The sequence below is a fragment of the Convolutriloba macropyga genome, chromosome 14 (assembly GCF_964194025.1).
Source record: "Convolutriloba macropyga chromosome 14, txConMacr16.3, whole genome shotgun sequence".
In the NCBI taxonomy this organism is placed as follows: domain Eukaryota; kingdom Metazoa; phylum Xenacoelomorpha; order Acoela; family Convolutidae; genus Convolutriloba; species Convolutriloba macropyga.
The window spans coordinates 45,365,543-45,386,160 of record NC_134481.1 but is presented as its reverse complement, the minus strand read 5'-3'; the positions used below and the strand labels follow the sequence as shown (position 1 = coordinate 45,386,160).

The 20,618-nt window shown below is 41.3% G+C and overlaps 1 protein-coding gene across 1 annotated transcript in view; it reads left to right on the top strand.

Moving 5' to 3' along the window:
* The window catches only part of LOC142353476 (bis(5'-nucleosyl)-tetraphosphatase [asymmetrical]-like), an 81,548-nt gene extending 61,448 nt beyond the window's left edge, over positions 1-20,100 (top strand). Inside the window, exons 3-4 of the mRNA XM_075405729.1 lie at positions 19,079-19,181; positions 19,785-20,100. Coding sequence (XP_075261844.1) covers positions 19,079-19,181; positions 19,785-20,019 — 338 coding nt within the window. The 3' untranslated portion in view covers positions 20,020-20,100. The remainder of the gene's footprint in view (positions 1-19,078; positions 19,182-19,784) is intronic.
* The last annotated feature ends 518 nt before the right edge of the window (positions 20,101-20,618 follow it).

Here is a 20,618-nt window from a genome sequence, read left to right as displayed (position 1 = left end):
GAAGCAGACATCGAAAATGGATTTGTTGAAGAGACACAACGTCAACCCAGTTTCATGAATTCACAACTTTGGTATCTCCCACACCACCCCGTTGAACATAAAATGAAGAAAAAAGTAAGACGGGTCACAAATGCAGCTTCAGTATACAAAGGACATTCACTTAACAAAGCTCTTTTGACCGGACCAGATCTACTATGCAGCCTTGTAGGACTTCTTCTGAGATTTCGGCAGTACAAGATTGCAGTAACCGGTGATATCGAAGCGATGTTCATGCAAGTTGCCATCAGAACAGAAGACCAAGACGCACTAAGATTTTTGTGGAACAAAGATGGAGAAGAAACAATTTTCAAGTACAAGAGACTAATATTTGGTGCAACTTGTTCCCCTTCATGTGCAATCTACATACTCCACAGATGTGCGGAAGACAACAAATTAAGTAATCCCGAAGCCTACTCAGCCATAAGAAACAATTTCTACATGGATGATTACCTTCAAAGTTTCAACACAACCGAAAACGCAGTAATCACAACAACAGAGGTAAAGGATACATTACACAAAGGTGGATTTAAACTTACAAAGTTTTTTAGTAACGACCCAAACACAGTCATGAAAATAACTGGAGAAAATGAAGACACCGCGATAGAGCAACGCATTTTAGGACAAATGTGGAATGCCAAGGAAGATATTTTCATCTTCAAAAGACCAGACTTAAAACTGGATGTCAAAAGCATGCAACAACGTCAATTGCTCTCACTCGCCGCATCATTGTTCGATCCCCTTGGAATCATCACGCCGTTTTCCATTAGAGTACGATGCATTCTTCAATCAATAGTGAAACAAGGTAACAACTGGAACAATCAGATTCCAAGAGAGTTCCAACACGACTTACAGCAATGGGTCGACGAATATGAGCAGATGCCAGAGATTTCTATTAGCAGATGTCTGATCCCCAACCCAGATGCTAAGCATGAACTTCACATATTTTGCGATGCATCAAGTACAGCAATAGCAACGACAATATACATCAGATCAAAAAGCGCAGAAGAAATAACAACTCAATATGTTATTAGCAAAGCAAGAGTTGCCCCCATTAAAACAACAACCATCCCGAAGTTAGAACTAGAAGCAGCAGCTATGGGAGCAGAACTTGCTTCTTTTGTTCGAAGCGAAATGACAGCACAGTTTGACAAAATTCAGTTCTGGACTGACAGCATGGCCACATTAGTTTGGATTAAATCAACAAAACACCAAAAAGTTTTTGTAGCAAATAGAATTGCAAAAATTTTAGCCAACTCTAAGTCAGAACAATGGAATTTTGTACCTGGTAAAATCAACCCTGCAGATCACGGAACAAGAGGACTTTCTTTAACAGACTTGAAAGAAAAATGGCTGTCAGCGCCAAAATTTCTCCTAGAAAATCCCGTTCCAAATTTCCAAAAAGACCAGCAAATTACAGCGATAAACATTTTACGTACAGAAACTTCAAACACAGTTATTGACACTAATGATTTCTCTAGTTGGAATAAGCTTATGCGACGGACCGAAACAGTATTGAAAGCAGTCAATATCTTTCGAAAACGACCAGTCACAAACAGTTATGAAGACGCACGACACCATCTATTGAGACAATCACAGCTTAAAACTTTTTCTGAAAGCATAAGAAACCTTGAACGGGAAAATGAACTAGACAAAAAGGACAAGTTATTACAGTTCACTCCCTTCCTGGACAAAGATGGTTTAATACGAGCAAGAGGCAGACTAAAGCACGCTAAAATACCCTACAGCCAGAAACATCCAATTATTCTTGACAGTAAGGATAATATTACCAAATTAATAATTGAGCAAGCCCACAACGACTGTAGACATCTTGGAACAGAGTTTGTCCGAGCACACCTGCAACAAGATTTCATCATTATAGGTCTTAGACGATTTTTGAAACAACTAAGTAAAACATGCTTCATTTGCCGACGATGGAGAGCGAAAAATATCACCCCCCCTCATGGCCGACCTACCCAGTTTCCGATTCGCAGAAGCAGGAAAACAATATCCCTTTCTAAATGTTGGGTTAGATTTTTTCGGACCCTTTTTCATTGAGCACACAAATCGCAAATTGGAAAAACAATACGTATGTCTTTTCACCTGTCTTGTAACTAGAGCTGTGCATTTGGAGGTTTGTCAGACATTGGACACAGATAGTTGTCTGCTAGCCATTAGAAGGTTTGTTTCGCGACGAGGATATCCCGAGTTAATCATCTCTGACAATGGATCGAACTTCACATCAGCAAAAAAGATGTTGGATCTGAGCAAAATCAGTATTGACAACGACTACATCAAGTCCCAGTTACAGCAGCAAAATATTACATGGAAAATGAATCCACCTCTAGCCCCTCACTTCGGCGGGATATGGGAAAGGCTAATTCAGTCTGCTAAACGCACTTTGCTCATAATTTTAGGCAGCCAACAATTGAAAGCCGAAATTTTTCAGACAATTGTAGCCGAGACTGAAGGACTTCTCAACTCCAGACCAATTACATATGTCTCTTCAGACATAAACGATGAAGAAGCACTAACCCCTAATCATTTCTTATTAAGACGCCCTTACAGCCCTTTAGCACCGTTGACATCAACCAGCCGAACATTTAGTAAAAAGAAGTTCTCTTACACACAAACATTACTGGATCATTTTTGGAAACGTTTGCAAAAAGAGTACACATCAGATCTTATCAGCCGACCAAAGTGGAGAACAGAATCAGAACAATTGAAAGAAGGCGATTTAGTCTGGCTCTTGCATGAGTTCACTCCGAGAGGTATTTGGCCAATGGGTCGAATTGCGAAATGCCATACTGGATTGGACGGACGAGCACGATCCTTCGAAATCAAGACATCAACTGGAGTGCTGAACAGACCAGCAGTCAAATTAGCTAAAGTTTTACACAATACTTGAAACCATTAAACTTTAAATTTCAAACGACGTATTGGTTTTAAATTTCCATAATCATTGTGTCCAAAGTCAGCGTATCAAATATTCAATTCACACAAGCTCAAACAATCATGAAGAAGTAACAACGCTGTGAAAATACAAAACGAAAAGAGAATTTTTAACTTCTCCAAGTCCTTAACTTCCCTAAAACTACGCGAAATCCAGCTTAAAGTGTTTCTTTGCCCTCACCGACAACAGTCATCATCAAGTTTTCGTTATATTTTGCCCTTATTTGTCAGTTCGACAAAAGCTAACGTCTCCGGAATCCAACCCACATAATTTTGTCAACATCCTTCAGATCGACGGAGTATGCACCTTCACATCAACAGAGTTTACAGGATATACTGCCAACGATCTTCGATTAAACTTCAACTTTCACAGCCCCCATGAAGCCTAATAACTACTTTCACATATCCTTGTCATTCAACAACACAATATTCCAACTACCACGCATCAAATGAAAACGTCGAAGCAAATGTATGATCACCAACTTTCACCAACATATAGCCGGTGTATATGTGTCGCCCCGGAAGAGTGTACAACAAGTTTACACACACACACACACACACACACACACACACACACACACACACACACACACACACACACACACACACACACACGCACACACACAGAGAGAGAAAGCCAAAAATGCCTTCAATTTTGCCAGCAGATCATCTTTACAACTTCGACATTACAAAAGAATCTTGAAATTACAGATCAGCAAAAGATTAATATAAACTTGATTGTCGAAAATCTTAAATTGTAAAATACAACAAGAGTATTCAGTTTTACCCTCATGCACGCGGCCCGGAGTGTTCAAGCACAAGCTTGATTTTCCTTAATTTGTTTTGATTGATTGATGACTTCTGATTTGTTTTGATTTGTAAAATTTGCGGGTTTTATGTTTTACCCACGTGTGCAACCTAGCAATTCATTGTAATCTGGAAATCTCTTGTTAATAAGTAGTAAACATGGCTACGAGAACAAAAACGCGCTCAGAAACTTCTAACAGTCTTAAACCTAATACTGTCATATGGCTGTTCGGAGATTCCTCGGAGAGATAGTATCTGATTTCATTCAGAATGTTGTTTCTAAAATCCATTCATTTACCGCCATTGAGACGAGAGTTCATTTCACACAGAAAGACAGAAAGTATTTAAAATCCAAATGACATGCAAAAGAATGACAAAAAGTGACAAGGGTATCAAAGCATACAACGACTAACCATGTGATGACTTAGAAAACTAAAATAATTGTCAAGCATAATCAAATATTTAAATCACCTCAGCAGTTAACTAAACAGACCAGCATTGGAGTATTAACGTCAACCCTCACTCCTTTTCCTTAGTAGTTGCCTTAGCTCTTGTATGAAAAGTTTTGCCCCCAAACTATTCCATGAGCTCTTGTCGGGGTCGTGGGTCAAAGTTGCGCAATTGTTCATAAACTTAACGGCGCTTTCGCGAAGAAGTGTTCTGATCAACAGTTGCTTTCGCTTTTATGTATTAATTTTTGCCTGCGGCCATTGCCATGGTTTGTTTATTTGCCTGTAATTGGCTTAGCTTTTTTGTAAAAGGTGTTGCCCTCAGATTATCACTGCCTTTCGTTGTTCGCGGACCTTACTGGGCGCACTATCAACATCCTTTTCTGCTCACAAAACCGAGTCGTCGTCGTCCCTCAACTGACTAGTTCCTAGCTTTTATTGATTGCTCTCGAACGAAGTTTAAGGCAATTATTGTAAATGTGTTTTTTACGACTCAAAGAGGAGTATTGAGATTCCACTGGCTTTTGCGACGGAAGTTTTTAGTAATGTTTTTTTTAGCGGACGCAAGTTTGTGCATAACTTGAGCTTTTGACTTCTGTTTACGAACTTTTGGGTTCTGTTTTAGGACGTTGACTTCTATTTTAGGACGTTGACTTCTATTTTTGAACATTGGACTTAAACATTAGCTTAGTTTGTCAGTTTAGTTTGAAATTATGAACTGGTGGTAATTTTCAAGGTGAAAAATTCAGTTTGAGGTGAAAAATTCAAATTCACAATGAGGTGAAAAATTCAGTTTGTCTAACCCACCTATCCCAATAAGCCCACCCCCCCCCCCCCCCCCCACAACATCGACAACCTCACGAAGCTTTCGAGAGTGGTGACGGTTTTGTTTGTCATGCTCAGCGGCCTTATTCCATTTGTCAAAGCTGTACTTTGCCTTGATATAAAAAGCAATTCTCCTCTCCCGGTCAGTTGAGTTGCTGTCACTATCATTACTAACTCTCTCGTCATCGACAAGTTCCACAACATCGACAACCTCATGACGCTTTCGAGAGTGGTGACGGTCATGTTTGTCGTGCTCAGCGGCCTTACTCCATTTGTCAAAGCTGTACTTTGCCTTTATATAAAAAGCAATTCTTCTCTCCCGGTCAGTTGAGTTGCTGTCGCTATCATTACTAACGCTATCGTCATCGACAATTTCCACAACATCGAAAACCTCTCGACGCTTTCGAGAGTGGTGACGGTCATGTTTGCCGTGCTCAGCGGCCTTATTCTATTTGTCAAAGCTGTACTTTGCCTTTATAGAAAAGGCAATTCTCCTCTCCCGGTCAGTGAGTTGCTGTCACTATCATTACTAACGCTCTCGTCGTCGACAAGTTCCACAACATCGACAACCTCACGACGCGTTTGAGAGTGGTGACGGTTGTGTTTGTCATGCTCAGCGGCCTTATTCCAATTGTCAAAGCTGTACTTTGCGTTTATATAAAAAGCAATTCTCCTCTCCCCGTCAGTTGAGTTGCTGTCACTATCATTACTAACGCTATCGCCATCAGCAAGTTCAGAACATCGACAACCTAACGACGCTTTCGAGAGTGGTGACGGTAATGTATGTCATGCTCAGTGCCCTTATTCCATTTGTCAAAGCTGTACTTTGCCTTTAAAGAAAGAGCAATTCTCTCCCGGTCATTGAGTTGCTGTCACTATCATTACTAACGCTCTCGTCGTCGACAAGTTCCACAACATCGACAACCTCACGATGCTTTTGAGAGTGGTGACGGTTGTGTTTGTCATGCTCAGCGGCCTTATTCCGTTTGTCAAAGCTGTACTTTTCCTTTTATATAAAAAGCAATTCTCCTCTCCCGGTCAGTTGATTTGCTGTCTCTATCATTACTAACGCTCTCGTAATTGACAAGTTCCACAACATCAACAACTTCACGACGCTTTCGAGAGTGGTGACGGTCATGTTTGTCGTGCTCAGCGGCCTTATTCCATTTGTCAAAGCTGCACTTTGCATTTATATAAAAAGCAATTCTCCTCTCCAGGTCAGTTGTATTGCTGTCAGTATCATTACTAACTATCGCCATCGACAATTTCCACAACATCGACAACCTCACGAAGCTTTCGAGAGTGGTGACGGTTTTGTTTGTCATGCTCAGCGGCCTTATTCCATTTGTCAAAGCTGTACTTTGCCTTGATATAAAAAGCAATTCTCCTCTCCCGGTCAGTTGAGTTGCTGTCACTATCATTACTAACGCTCTCGTCATCGACAAGTTCCACAACATCGACAACCTCATGACGCTTTCGAGAGTGGTGACGGTCATGTTTGTCGTGCTCAGCGGCCTTACTCCATTTGTCAAAGCTGTACTTTGCCTTTATATAAAAAGCAATTCTTCTCTCCCGGTCAGTTGAGTTGCTGTCGCTATCATTACTAACGCTATCGTCATCGACAATTTCCACAACATCGAAAACCTCTCGACGCTTTCGAGAGTGGTGACGGTCATGTTTGCCGTGCTCAGCGGCCTTATTCTATGTCAAAGCTGTACTTTGCCTTTATAGAAAAGGCAATTCTCCTCTCCCGGTCAGTGAGTTGCTGTCACTATCATTACTAACGCTCTCGTCGTCGACAAGTTCCACAACATCGACAACCTCACGACGCGTTTGAGAGTGGTGACGGTTGTGTTTGTCATGCTCAGCGGCCTTATTCCAATTGTCAAAGCTGTACTTTGCGTTTATATAAAAAGCAATTCTCCTCTCCCCGTCAGTTGAGTTGCTGTCACTATCATTACTAACGCTATCGCCATCAGCGAGTTCAGAACATCGACAACCTAACGACGCTTTCGAGAGTGGTGACGGTAGTGTATGTCATGCTCAGTGCCCTTATTCCATTTGTCAAAGCTGTACTTTGCCTTTATAGAAAGAGCAATTCTCTCCCGGTCATTGAGTTGCTGTCACTATCATTACTAACGCTCTCGTCGTCGACAAGTTCCACAACATCGACAACCTCACGATGCTATTGAGAGTGGTGACGGTTGTGTTTGTCATGCTCAGCGGCCTTATTCCGTTTGTCAAAGCTGTACTTTTCCTTTTATATAAAAAGCAATTCTCCTCTCCCGGTCAGTGATTTGCTGTCTCTATCATTACTAACGCTCTCGTAATTGACAAGTTCCACAACATCAACAACTTCACGACGCTTTCGAGAGTGGTGACGGTCATGTTTGTCGTGCTCAGCGGCCTTATTCCATTTGTCAAAGCTGCACTTTGCATTTATATAAAAAGCAATTCTCCTCTCCAGGTCAGTTGTATTGCTGTCAGTATCATTACTAACTATCGCCATCGACAATTTCCACAACATCGACAACCTCACGACGCTTTCGAGATTGGTGACGGTAGTGTTTGTCATGCTCAGCGGCCTTATTCCATTTGTCAAAGCTGTAATTTGCGTTTATGTAAAAAGCTGTTCTCCTCTCCCGGTCAGTTGAGTTGCTGTCACTATCATTACTAACGCTCTCGTCATCGACAAGTTCCACAACATCGACAACCTCATGACGCTTTCGAGAGTGGTGACGGTCATGTTTGTCGTGCTCAGCGGCCTTACTCCATTTGTCAAAGCTGTACTTTGCCTTTATATAAAAAGCAATTCTTCTCTCCCGGTCAGTTGAGTTGCTGTCGCTATCATTACTAACGCTATCGTCATCGACAATTTCCACAACATCGAAAACCTCTCGACGCTTTCGAGAGTGGTGACGGTCATGTTTGCCGTGCTCAGCGGCCTTATTCTATGTCAAAGCTGTACTTTGCCTTTATAGAAAAGGCAATTCTCCTCTCCCGGTCAGTGAGTTGCTGTCACTATCATTACTAACGCTCTCGTCGTCGACAAGTTCCACAACATCGACAACCTCACGACGCGTTTGAGAGTGGTGACGGTTGTGTTTGTCATGCTCAGCGGCCTTATTCCAATTGTCAAAGCTGTACTTTGCGTTTATATAAAAAGCAATTCTCCTCTCCCCGTCAGTTGAGTTGCTGTCACTATCATTACTAACGCTATCGCCATCAGCGAGTTCAGAACATCGACAACCTAACGACGCTTTCGAGAGTGGTGACGGTAGTGTATGTCATGCTCAGTGCCCTTATTCCATTTGTCAAAGCTGTACTTTGCCTTTATAGAAAGAGCAATTCTCTCCCGGTCATTGAGTTGCTGTCACTATCATTACTAACGCTCTCGTCGTCGACAAGTTCCACAACATCGACAACCTCACGATGCTATTGAGAGTGGTGACGGTTGTGTTTGTCATGCTCAGCGGCCTTATTCCGTTTGTCAAAGCTGTACTTTTCCTTTTATATAAAAAGCAATTCTCCTCTCCCGGTCAGTGATTTGCTGTCTCTATCATTACTAACGCTCTCGTAATTGACAAGTTCCACAACATCAACAACTTCACGACGCTTTCGAGAGTGGTGACGGTCATGTTTGTCGTGCTCAGCGGCCTTATTCCATTTGTCAAAGCTGCACTTTGCATTTATATAAAAAGCAATTCTCCTCTCCAGGTCAGTTGTATTGCTGTCAGTATCATTACTAACTATCGCCATCGACAATTTCCACAACATCGACAACCTCACGACGCTTTCGAGATTGGTGACGGTAGTGTTTGTCATGCTCAGCGGCCTTATTCCATTTGTCAAAGCTGTAATTTGCGTTTATGTAAAAAGCTGTTCTCCTTTCCCGGTCAGTTGAGTTGCTGTCACTATCATTACTAACGCTATCGCCATCAGCAAGTTCACAACATCGACAACCTAACGACGCTTTCAAGAGTTGTGACGGTCGTGTTTGTCATGCTCAGTGGCCTTATTCCATTTGTCAAAGCTGTACTTTGCGTTTATATAAAAAGCAATTCTCCTCTCCCCGTCAGTTGAGTTGCTGTCACTATCATTACTAACGCTATCGCCATCAGCAAGTTCAGAACATCGACAACCTAACGACGCTTTCGAGAGTGGTGACGGTAGTGTATGTCATGCTCAGTGGCCTTATTCCTTTTATCAAAGCTGTACTTTGCCATTATATAAAAAGCAATTCTCTCCCGGTCAGTTGAGTTGCTGGTGCTATCGCTAAATTCATCGCGACGCTTTCGAGAGTTGTGACGGTTGTGTTTGTCATGCTCAACGGCCTTATTCCATTTGTCAAAGCTGTACTTTGCGTTTATATAAAAAGCAATTCTCCTCTCCCCGTCAGTTGAGTTGCTGTCACTATCATTACTAACGCTATCGCCATCAGCAAGTTCAGAACACCGACAACCTAACGACGCTTTCGAGAGTGGTGACGGTAGTGTATGTCATGCTCAGTGCCCTTATTCCATTTGTCAAAGCTGTACTTTGCCTTTATAGAAAGAGCAATTCTCTCCCGGTCATTGAGTTGCTGTCACTATCATTACTAACGCTCTCGTCGTCGACAATTTCCACAACATCGACAACCTCACGATGCTATTGAGAGTGGTGACGGTTGTGTTTGTCATGCTCAGCGGCCTTATTCCGTTTGTCAAAGCTGTACTTTTCCTTTTATATAAAAAGCAATTCTCCTCTCCCGGTCAGTGATTTGCTGTCTCTATCATTACTAACGCTCTCGTAATTGACAAGTTCCACAACATCAACAACTTCACGACGCTTTCGAGAGTGGTGACGGTCATGTTTGTCGTGCTCAGCGGCCTTATTCCATTTGTCAAAGCTGCACTTTGCATTTATATAAAAAGCAATTCTCCTCTCCAGGTCAGTTGTATTGCTGTCAGTATCATTACTAACTATCGCCATCGACAATTTCCACAACATCGACAACCTCACGACGCTTTCGAGATTGGTGACGGTAGTGTTTGTCATGCTCAGCGGCCTTATTCCATTTGTCAAAGCTGTACTTTGCGTTTATGTAAAAAGCTATTCTCCTTTCCCGGTCAGTTGAGTTGCTGTCACTATCATTACTAACGCTATCGCCATCAGCAAGTTCACAACATCGACAACCTAACGACGCTTTCAAGAGTTGTGACGGTCGTGTTTGTCATGCTCAGTGGCCTTATTCCATTTGTCAAAGCTGTACTTTGCGTTTATATAAAAAGCAATTCTCCTCTCCCCGTCAGTTGAGTTGCTGTCACTATCATTACTAACGCTATCGCCATCAGCAAGTTCAGAACATCGACAACCTAACGACGCTTTCGAGAGTGGTGACGGTAGTGTATGTCATGCTCAGTGCCCTTATTCCATTTGTCAAAGCTGTACTTTGCCTTTATAGAAAGAGCAATTCTCTCCCGGTCATTGAGTTGCTGTCACTATCATTACTAACGCTCTCGTCGTCGACAAGTTCCACAATATCGACAACCTCACGATGCTGTTGAGAGTGGTGACGGTTGTGTTTGTCATGCTCAGCGGCCTTATTCCGTTTGTCAAAGCTGTACTTTTCCTTTTATATAAAAAGCAATTCTCCTCTCCCGGTCAGTTGATTTGCTGTCTCTATCATTACTAACGCTCTCGTAATTGACAAGTTCCACAACATCAACAACTTCACGACGCTTTCGAGAGTGGTGACGGTCATGTTTGTCGTGCTCAGCGGCCTTATTCCATTTGTCAAAGCTGCACTTTGCATTTATATAAAAAGCAATTCTCCTCTCCAGGTCAGTTGTATTGCTGTCAGTATCATTACTAAATATCGCCATCGACAATTTCCACAACATCGACAACCTCACGACGCTTTCGAGATTGGTGACGGTAGTGTTTGTCATGCTCAGCGGCCTTATTCCATTTGTCAAAGCTGTACTTTGCGTTTATATAAAAAGCTATTCTCCTTTCCCGGTCAGTTGAGTTGCTGTCACTATCATTACTAACGCTATCGCCATCAGCAAGTTCACAACATCGACAACCTAACGACGCTTTCAAGAGTTGTGACGGTCGTGTTTGTCATGCTCAGTGGCCTTATTCCATTTGTCAAAGCTGTACTTTGCCTTTATAGAAAAAGCAATTCTCCTCTCCCGGTCTTTGAGTTGCTGTTACTATCATTACTAACGCTCTCGTCATCGACAAGTTCCACAACATCGACAACCTCACGACGCTTTCGAGAGTGGTGACGGTTGTGTTTGTCATGCTCAGTGGCCTTTTTCCATTTGTCAAAGCTGTATTTTGCCTTTATATAAAAAGCAATTAGCTCCCGGTCAGTTGAGTTGCTGTCACTATCATTACTAACGCTCTCGTCATTGACAAGTTCCACAACATCGACAACCTCACGACGCTTTCGAGAGTGGTGACGGTCGTGTTTGTCATGCTCAGTGGCCTTATTCCTTTTATCAAAGCTGTACTTTGCCTTTATATAAAAAGCAATTCTCCTCTCCCGGTCAGTTGAGTTGCTGGTGCTATCGCTAAATTCATCGCGACGCTTTCGAGAGTGGTGACGGTCATGTGTGTCGTGCTCAGTGGCCCTTTTCCTTTTGTCAAAGCTGTACTTTGCGTTTTTATAAAGCAATTCTCCTCTCCCGGCCAGTTGAGTTGCTCTCACTCATTACTAACGCTATCGCCATTTACAAGTTCCAGAACATCGACAACCTAACGATGCTTTTGAGAGTGGTGACGGTCGTGTTTGTCTTTCTCAGTGGCCCTATTCCTTTTGTCAAAGCTGTACTTTGCCTTTATATAAAAAGCAATTCTCCTCTCCCGGTCAGTTGAGTTGCTGTCGCTATCATTACTAACGCTATCGTCATCGACAATTTCCACAACATCGACAACCTCACGACGCTTTCGAGATTGGTGACAGGAGTGTTTGTCATGCTTAGCGGCCTTATTCCAGTTGTCAAAGCTGTACTTTGCGTTTATATAAAAAGCAATCCTCCTCTCCCGGTCAGTTGAGTTGCTGTCACTATCATTACTAACGCTATCGCCATCAGCAAGTTCACAACATCGACAACTTAACGACGCTTTCGAGAGTGGTGACGGTCGTGTTTGTCCTGCTCAGCGGCCTTATTCCTTTTGTCAAAGCTGTAGTTTGTCTTTATGTAAAAAGCAATTCTCCTCTCCCGGTCAGTTGAGTTGTTGTCACTATCATTACTAACACTCTCGTCATCGACAAGTTCCACAACATCGACAACCTCACGACGCTTTCGAGAGTGGTGACGGTCGTGTTTGTCATGCTCAGTGGCCTTATTCCTTTTATCAAAGCTGTACTTTGCCTTTATATAAAAAGCAATTCTCCTCTCCCAGGTCAGTTGAGTTGCTGGTGCTATCGCTAAATTCATCGCGACGCTTTCGAGAGTTGTGACGGTTGTGTTTGTCATGCTCAACGGCCTTATTCCATTTGTCAAAGCTGTACTTTGCCTTTATAGAAAGAGCAGTTCTCCTCTCCCGGTCAGTTGAGTTGCTGTCACCATCATTATTAACGCTCTCGTCGTCGACAAGTTCTACAACATCGACAACCTCACGACGCTTTCGAGAGTGATGACGGTCATGTTTGTCATGATCAGTGGCCGTTTGTCAAAGCTGTAATTTGCCTTTATATAAAAAGCAATCCTCCTCCCGGTCAGTTGAGTTGCTGGCGCTATCATTACTAACGCTATAGTCATCGACAATTTTTTCAACATCGACAACCTCACGACGCTTTCGAGATTGGTGACGGTAGTGTTTGTCATGCTCAGCGGCCTTATTTCATTTGTCAAAGCTGTGCTTTGCATTTATATAAAAAGCAATTCTCTCCCGGTCAGTTGAGTTGTTGTCACTATCATTACTAACACTCTCGTCATCGACAAGTTCCACAACATCGACAACCTCACGACGCTTTCGAGAGTGGTGACGGTCGTGTTTGTCATGCTCAGTGGCCTTATTCCTTTTATCAAAGCTGTACTTTGCCTTTATATAAAAAGCAATTCTCCTCTCCCGGTCAGTTGAGTTGCTGGTGCTATCGCTAAATTCATCGCGACGCTTTCGAGAGTTGTGACGGTTGTGTTTGTCATGCTCAACGGCCTTATTCCATTTGTCAAAGCTGTACTTTGCCTTTATAGAAAGAGCAATTCTCCTCTCCCGGTCAGTTGAGTTGCTGTCACCATCATTATTAACGCTATTGTCATCGACAATTTTCTCAACATCGACAACCTCACGACGCTTTCGAGAGTGGTGACGGTCGTGTTTGTCCTGCTCAGCGGCCTTATTCCTTTTGTCAAAGCTGTAGTTTGTCTTTATGTAAAAAGCAATTCTCCTCTCCCGGTCAGTTGAGTTGTTGTCACTATCATTACTAACACTCTCGTCATCGACAAGTTCCACAACATCGACAACCTCACGACGCTTTCGAGAGTGGTGACGGTCGTGTTTGTCATGCTCAGTGGCCTTATTCCTTTTATCAAAGCTGTACTTTGCCTTTATATAAAAAGCAAATCTCCTCTCCCGGTCAGTTGAGTTGCTGGTGCTATCGCTAAATTCATCGCGACGCTTTCGAGAGTTGTGACGGTTGTGTTTGTCATGCTCAACGGCCTTATTCCATTTGTCAAAGCTGTACTTTGCCTTTATAGAAAGAGCAATTCTCCTCTCCCGGTCAGTTGAGTTGCTGTCACCATCATTAATAACGCTCTCGTCGTCGACAAGTTCTACAACATCGACAACCTCACGACGCTTTCGAGAGTGATGACGGTCATGTTTGTCATGATCAGTGGCCGTTTGTCAAAGCTGTACTTTGCTTTTATATAAAAAGCAATCCTCCTCCCGGTCAGTTGAGTTGCTGTCGCTATCATTACTAACGCTATCGTCATCGACAATTTTCTCAACATCGACAACCTCGACGCTTTCGAGATTGGTGACGGTAGTGTTTGTCATGCTCAGTGGCCTTATTTCATTTGTCAAAGCTGTGCTTTGCATTTATATAAAAAGCAATTCTCTCCCGGTCAGTTGAGTTGTTGTCACTATCATTACTAACACTCTCGTCATCGACAAGTTCCACAACATCGACAACCTCACGACGCTTTCGAGAGTGGTGACGGTCGTGTTTGTCATGCTCAGTGGCCTTATTCCTTTTATCAAAGCTGTACTTTGCCTTTATATAAAAAGCAATTCTCCTCTCCCGGTCAGTTGAGTTGCTGGTGCTATCGCTAAATTCATCGCGACGCTTTCGAGAGTTGTGACGGTTGTGTTTGTCATGCTCAACGGCCTTATTCCATTTGTCAAAGCTGTACTTTGCCTTTATAGAAAGAGCAATTCTCCTCTCCCGGTCAGTTGAGTTGCTGTCACCATCATTATTAACGCTATCGTCATCGACAATTTTCTCAACATCGACAACCTCACGACGCTTTCGAGAGTGGTGACGGTCGTGTTTGTCCTGCTCAGCGGCCTTATTCCTTTTGTCAAAGCTGTAGTTTGTCTTTATGTAAAAAGCAATTCTCCTCTCCCGGTCAGTTGAGTTGTTGTCACTATCATTGCTAACACTCTCGTCATCGACAAGTTCCACAACATCGACAACCTCACGACGCTTTCGAGAGTGGTGACGGTCGTGTTTGTCATGCTCAGTGGCCTTATTCCTTTTATCAAAGCTGTACTTTGCCTTTATGTAAAAAGCAATTCTCCTCTCCCGGTCAGTTGAGTTGCTGGTGCTATCGCTAAATTCATCGCGACGCTTTCGAGAGTTGTGACGGTTGTGTTTGTCATGCTCAACGGCCTTATTCCATTTGTCAAAGCTGTACTTTGCCTTTATAGAAAGAGCAATTCTCCTCTCCCGGTCAGTTGAGTTGCTGTCACCATCATTATTAACGCTCTCGTCGTCGACAAGTTCTACAACATCGACAACCTCACGACGCTTTCGAGAGTGATGACGGTCATGTTTGTCATGATCAGTGGCCGTTTGTCAAAGCTGTACTTTGCCTTTATATAAAAAGCAATCCTCCTCCCGGTCAGTTGAGTTGCTGTCGCTATCATTACTAACGCTATCGTCATCGACAATTTTCTCAACATCGACAACCTCACGACGCTTTCGAGATTGGTGACGGTAGTGTTTGTCATGCTCAGCGGCCTTATTTCATTTGTCAAAGCTGTGCTTTGCATTTATATAAAAACAATTCTCTCCCGGTCAGTTGAGTTGCTGTCACTATCAATACTAACGCTATCGCCATCGACAAGTTCCACAACATCGGCAAACTCACGACGCTTTCGAGAGTGGTGACGGTCTTGTTTGTCATGCTTAGCGGCCTTATCCCTTTTTGTCAAAGCTGTACTTTGCCTTTAGAAAGAAAGAAAGAATTAATTTCTTCATGCAAAAGAAATTAGCTCAGAAATTTTCTGAATTTGACACAAAATTAGATACATAAGAAGAACTGAGTGGCACTATGGAATCTGTAACGTGAAGAGGACAGATAACAAGTCGAGGTGGTCTACAATGATCTGCCCAGGATTCATGAAAAACGAATCATCAGATTAGAATTAATTGAAATGAAAAGTTAAATTGTAGTCATAGCTAACGTAAACATAAAGATTGCAAAATTGAAAAGAGAGTGTAGAAAACTCTGCTTTCTGTCGTCAATAATGGGTTGCTAAATGTTATCAGAAAAAAAATCTGGTGTCCTACATGCCTTAATTTAGTCTAAAGCTTAATTTTTGAATTTCAAAGCCACATAAAATCGGAACTTAATTACTAGGCCTGCGAGCTTTTACGATTTATCCCCTGCGTACTCGTTGCCTCTGCTGACGATGAAATGAGTCTCTTGATTCAACTAGTGAAGCCAACCTGTCTTGGACCATCTGATTGAGCACAAGCAGCAAGGTCAGAAGTAGAATTCACAAAAAATTACCCGCAATTCAAAAGCTAATTACATGCTGTACTAACTCTATTAGTTATTAACGGGGAAAGTGTTTTTGAATGCATGATAAAAATCATTCACTTCTTTATATGAGCAAGCGATCAAGTGAGGCATTATATCAACCTTTGGTAATTTATTTTTTCAAATTAATGATCGATATTGAATAGATTTTGAGACAAATTTTAACAATTCATAGATATGTAGTTCATACACAGAGAATTTTATTATCAGCGTTTATATCTTCACTACTGTCAGCTCGTTTTCGGACGTGGATGAACTTGAGAATTTTCATTTGAAGCAGGAACAAAGGTGTAAGTGAGCTATAGCCGCACCACCCGTAAGTTAGTACTCCATACTATAAAACAGGATTAATATTGCTACGATATCTTCGAAGTAGTTTTCTTGGTGTATAATCACTAAGCGTCGATATAATGCCACAATGCCTGGATAACTTTACGATAAGTTTTGTTATATGAATCTGAAAGCAGAGCTTCGTATCAATAAAGATACCAAGGTATTTACACGATGAATTATTTTTGACAAAAAATATTTCTAAACAAAAACATTGCACTAAACATTGAACTGGGATTGGAAGCACTTCTACAAAAAGTCATTTAAATTGTTTTGCTTAGCGCTAAATTATTAGCATTTAACCATTGACTTATTGTACTTAGGTCCTCTTCAATTTCATTTCGGAGGAAGGCAAATGATGTTTCATTCGTACCAGTACACTTCAGAGCTGTTACAAACATAGTGACGGTCACTAATTTTTATCAGGAGTTTTATAAGGGACCTAAAATTGAGCCCTGCGGTACTTCACACATAATTGGAAGCCATGATGCTGACATGCCACAAACTTCCACCCGTTGTTTTCTGTCACTAAGGTATGACCTGAACCAATTGTAACATAGTCCTCTTACTCCATACCATTCTAGCTTACGTAACAGAATTCCACCGTATCAAAGGCTTTTTCAGATCAAACAAGAAAGTTACTACTTCTCTTTTAAAGTTTGATCTTAATTCTTTGGTAATGCAAGCTACCGCGTTAATTGTATAATAATTGTATACTCTTTTATACATTGCCTTCGCAGAAGTTTTTTGAATACTTTCATTAACGATATAGGTCGATAATTGTTGATATCTGATTTACAGCCGTTTTTTTAAACAACGGAAAAATTTTTGCAAGCGATAAATGTGAAGAAAATTAACCTTGTTTGAAGGACTAGTTAATAAGAGCAGCACGGAGAGATGATAGTTCTCGGTTAAATGTCTTTACTATTACATTGTTTATGAAATTATCGCCTGAGCTATTTGTGTTATCAATCGAAGTATTGAGATTAGGATTTTTTTTCTGTGACTTCAAACAAAAACATGGACTGACTTTCAGACGCAAATGTTTTTAATTAACTCCTTTGAACGCTCTTTTGAATCTCACAGCCGATATTTGTAGAATGCATGTTGAATTTTTCAACAATTTCTTTCGCTGGTAGGTCAGTGTTGTTTGAGTCTTTCGGCATGGGAACTATTTTATTGATACCTCTTATATCGTTTAATAAATTTTACACTTATATAAAAAGCATTTCTCCTCGCCCGATCGGTGGATTTGCTGTCACTGTCATTGATGGCGTGATCGTCATCGACAAGTTCCAAAACTTAACGGCGGATTCGAGAGTCGTTTTCAGCCTGGCTAGCGTTGCCTTCTACCTCAGCCGCTGGTGTACCGTTTAACAATTGAAATCTATCCTCGGCCATTTTCTTATCCATGCATCGAGCGCACACCATTAGTACCACTAGTAATATCACTCTACTCACCGCAATCTTCGCCAGGACCGCTGATAATTTCATCTTCTCCGTCGTTAAATATAATTATATACGATTTGAACTGTTTATTAAGTCTTCGTAATAAATCTACGTTAGAGATTCTGGCTTAGTGCTTTCATACTTCACATACTTCACACATGTGAGTCCTTAGAAATTGTAGGTTAACGAGAACAAAAACTCGCTCAGAAACTTCTAACAATCTTTGAGGCATAGTAAAAAATTTGGTTTTCGTATCGCTGAGATCGTCAGAGTTAAGGTATATTACCGTATTGTTAAATGGGTCTCGCAACAAACTGTATGTAGTTGTACATTTGGCGATGGACATTGGGAAATTAGTGGCGGAGTTCAGTTTAATGGACTCTGCGTCAACTGTCATTGGAGCCTTGTTCAGAGACGATGGGATGATGTATCTGATTTCCTTCAGAATGTTGTTTCTCAATTCCCCTCATTTCACACCTCTACACACGACTTCCATTTCTCATAAAGACAGTATTTGAACTCCAATTGAAATTTAAAAGCATAATGGCAACACAAAGTGACAATCATATGCAAGTATACAATGACGAACGATGTGATTACCCTAATGAAAATATTAAATAAGTTCACAACAGAGGATTAACATCAATCCCCACTCCTTTTCCTGGCTAGTTGCCTTAGCTCTAAATGAAAAGCGTCGCCTCCAGACGCTTCCCTGAGCTGTCTTCGATCATGGGTTAAATTTGTGCATCTTGTCAACTTCTCTGTGCTTTCGTGGAGTTTGGTTTCTCTGATCACTAGTGGCCTTAGCTTTTCTTTAAAAATCGTTGCCTTCAGACCTTTCCATCTGTCGGGTGTAGAATTAATTGCAACCTCTCATCTTGATCGAAAAGCAGAGTCGTCGTGTTTCCTCTGAATAGCTGCCTTAGCTGTTTTCTGATGAAAGTTGCCTTGTGAATTATTAACCTGTTCATCAGGACTGTCTGTTGCTCCTCCAAGAGTTGAATACGCGGGTTTAGGCCAATATTTAGGCATATTCTTGTTTCAAAATAAATAGTCCGAAGTACGTTAGTTGTGGTGTTCGGCGCTGAATAAGACAAGCCTCAATGCTTTTAAGGGTACCCGCAATTGTAATTTTGATCTAATCAAATTTTTATAAAAACAGGTACCGCATAAAAGTACAAAACTGATTTCTGTGTTGAATATATCGTTGTAGTTGTTGCCTGACGTACCTTATGCGTTTGAAAGGTCACCCGGAAAAGGAAGAGAGTGAACTTGAGTCAGCTTACCGCGAGACAGAAGAAGAGGCTGGCTACAAGAAGGAACAACTCAAAGTTTACCAACAGTTCGAGTGAGTGCTGTTCATTTACTGACAAAATATGTTCTTTTTGGTCCTTAGAGATCCCTTATTTTAGTCATAATAAATTGCCGGTACCGGTAGACGAATGGATGAATTTTTGCTTCCGGTTTTCAAAAAAATTGGTACCATACAGCTATGCCTGTGAAAGAAAAGCGCAAAAAGTGTATGAAATGCAACCAATATGCTATAAATTGTAAGTTGGGGGTGCAAATGGACGAGACGGGGGGGGGGGGGGGGATGACGGAAAAGAGCCCAAATATCATACATAACACCAAAAGCGAGCAAATTGTTTCTTGTTTTTGTTTTTCTGGATATGTTCTATATCATTTACGTCATTATAATTTTGGCGAAAGATGAATAAATGCCTCCTTTTATGATGATGTCATAACCTAAAATGTACGCATTTTTGATTTCAGCAGCCTCTGTGGTAATTTAGATATTATGTTTCGCTATGATCTATTCAAAATGGGCAAGTTGGTCTGATTCCAAATTTTACTGTCCTGAAGACCAATTTTTTGAAGTTGCTAACCTAAGTTGTGAAGTTGAGCCGATTGCAGGATTTTGAACAAGTGGTTAATATGAGTGGTGTTTCAGACGCAGTCTGTTTTACGAAGTGCGAAGCAGAACGAGACCAGGCGAGACGGTGTTGAAAGAAAGCAAGTACTGGCTTGCCAGGCTGTTGAACTCCAGTGACCCTGTTGTTATATCAGACGAACACACGCAATTTGTGTGGGAGGAAGTAGCAAATGCTGTGAAAACTGTTAAATTCACGGATTTGGGTGGACTTTTAACTGAATCTTTTGACTTCATATCAAAATTGGAAGAATAAATTTAAGTTGACTAATTAATGTTGAAAGTTTATTTAATAAGTTGCTGACTGTTATTTGGAAGTTTAAATGTTTCAAAGCTATACTTTTGGTGACGACGACTCGAAGATTTTTTACAACTCAGGCAGGGGCATTGGTGGAGCGTCTTTCCGAAGTTTTCTGCTTTAATAACAATAAAAAAATCGGTCAAAGTTAAGGGAGTGAAAAAGTTTGATCTTGATGGAAAAATTCAAAGAGAAGAAAATGGTCATTGTTTATCACTTCTTTTCAAATAGAGCGAGAATTGTAAGCGTGAAAAAATTGTCTCTGAGAGTGAACTTTTGTGCACGTAGGCACATTTCAAAGTCGTGTTTTAGTTTTATTGTTCAAATTTGTTCCAACCGTGTGGTTTTTCAGCACATATAGGGCGTTTCAAATCCTTTTTTGAAGTTTCTAAAATATTTTGACGTGAACTCCTAATTTAGATCCGTTTCTGCCAATTCGCTGTTTTGGACACCCTATTAGCGATTTCTGATTTTTTTTCTTTAACACGTAAGCGTATGTGGTATGTCTTTCTCGTGTCCAAATTAACCATAAGTTGATTTGTATCATCTTTAATCGG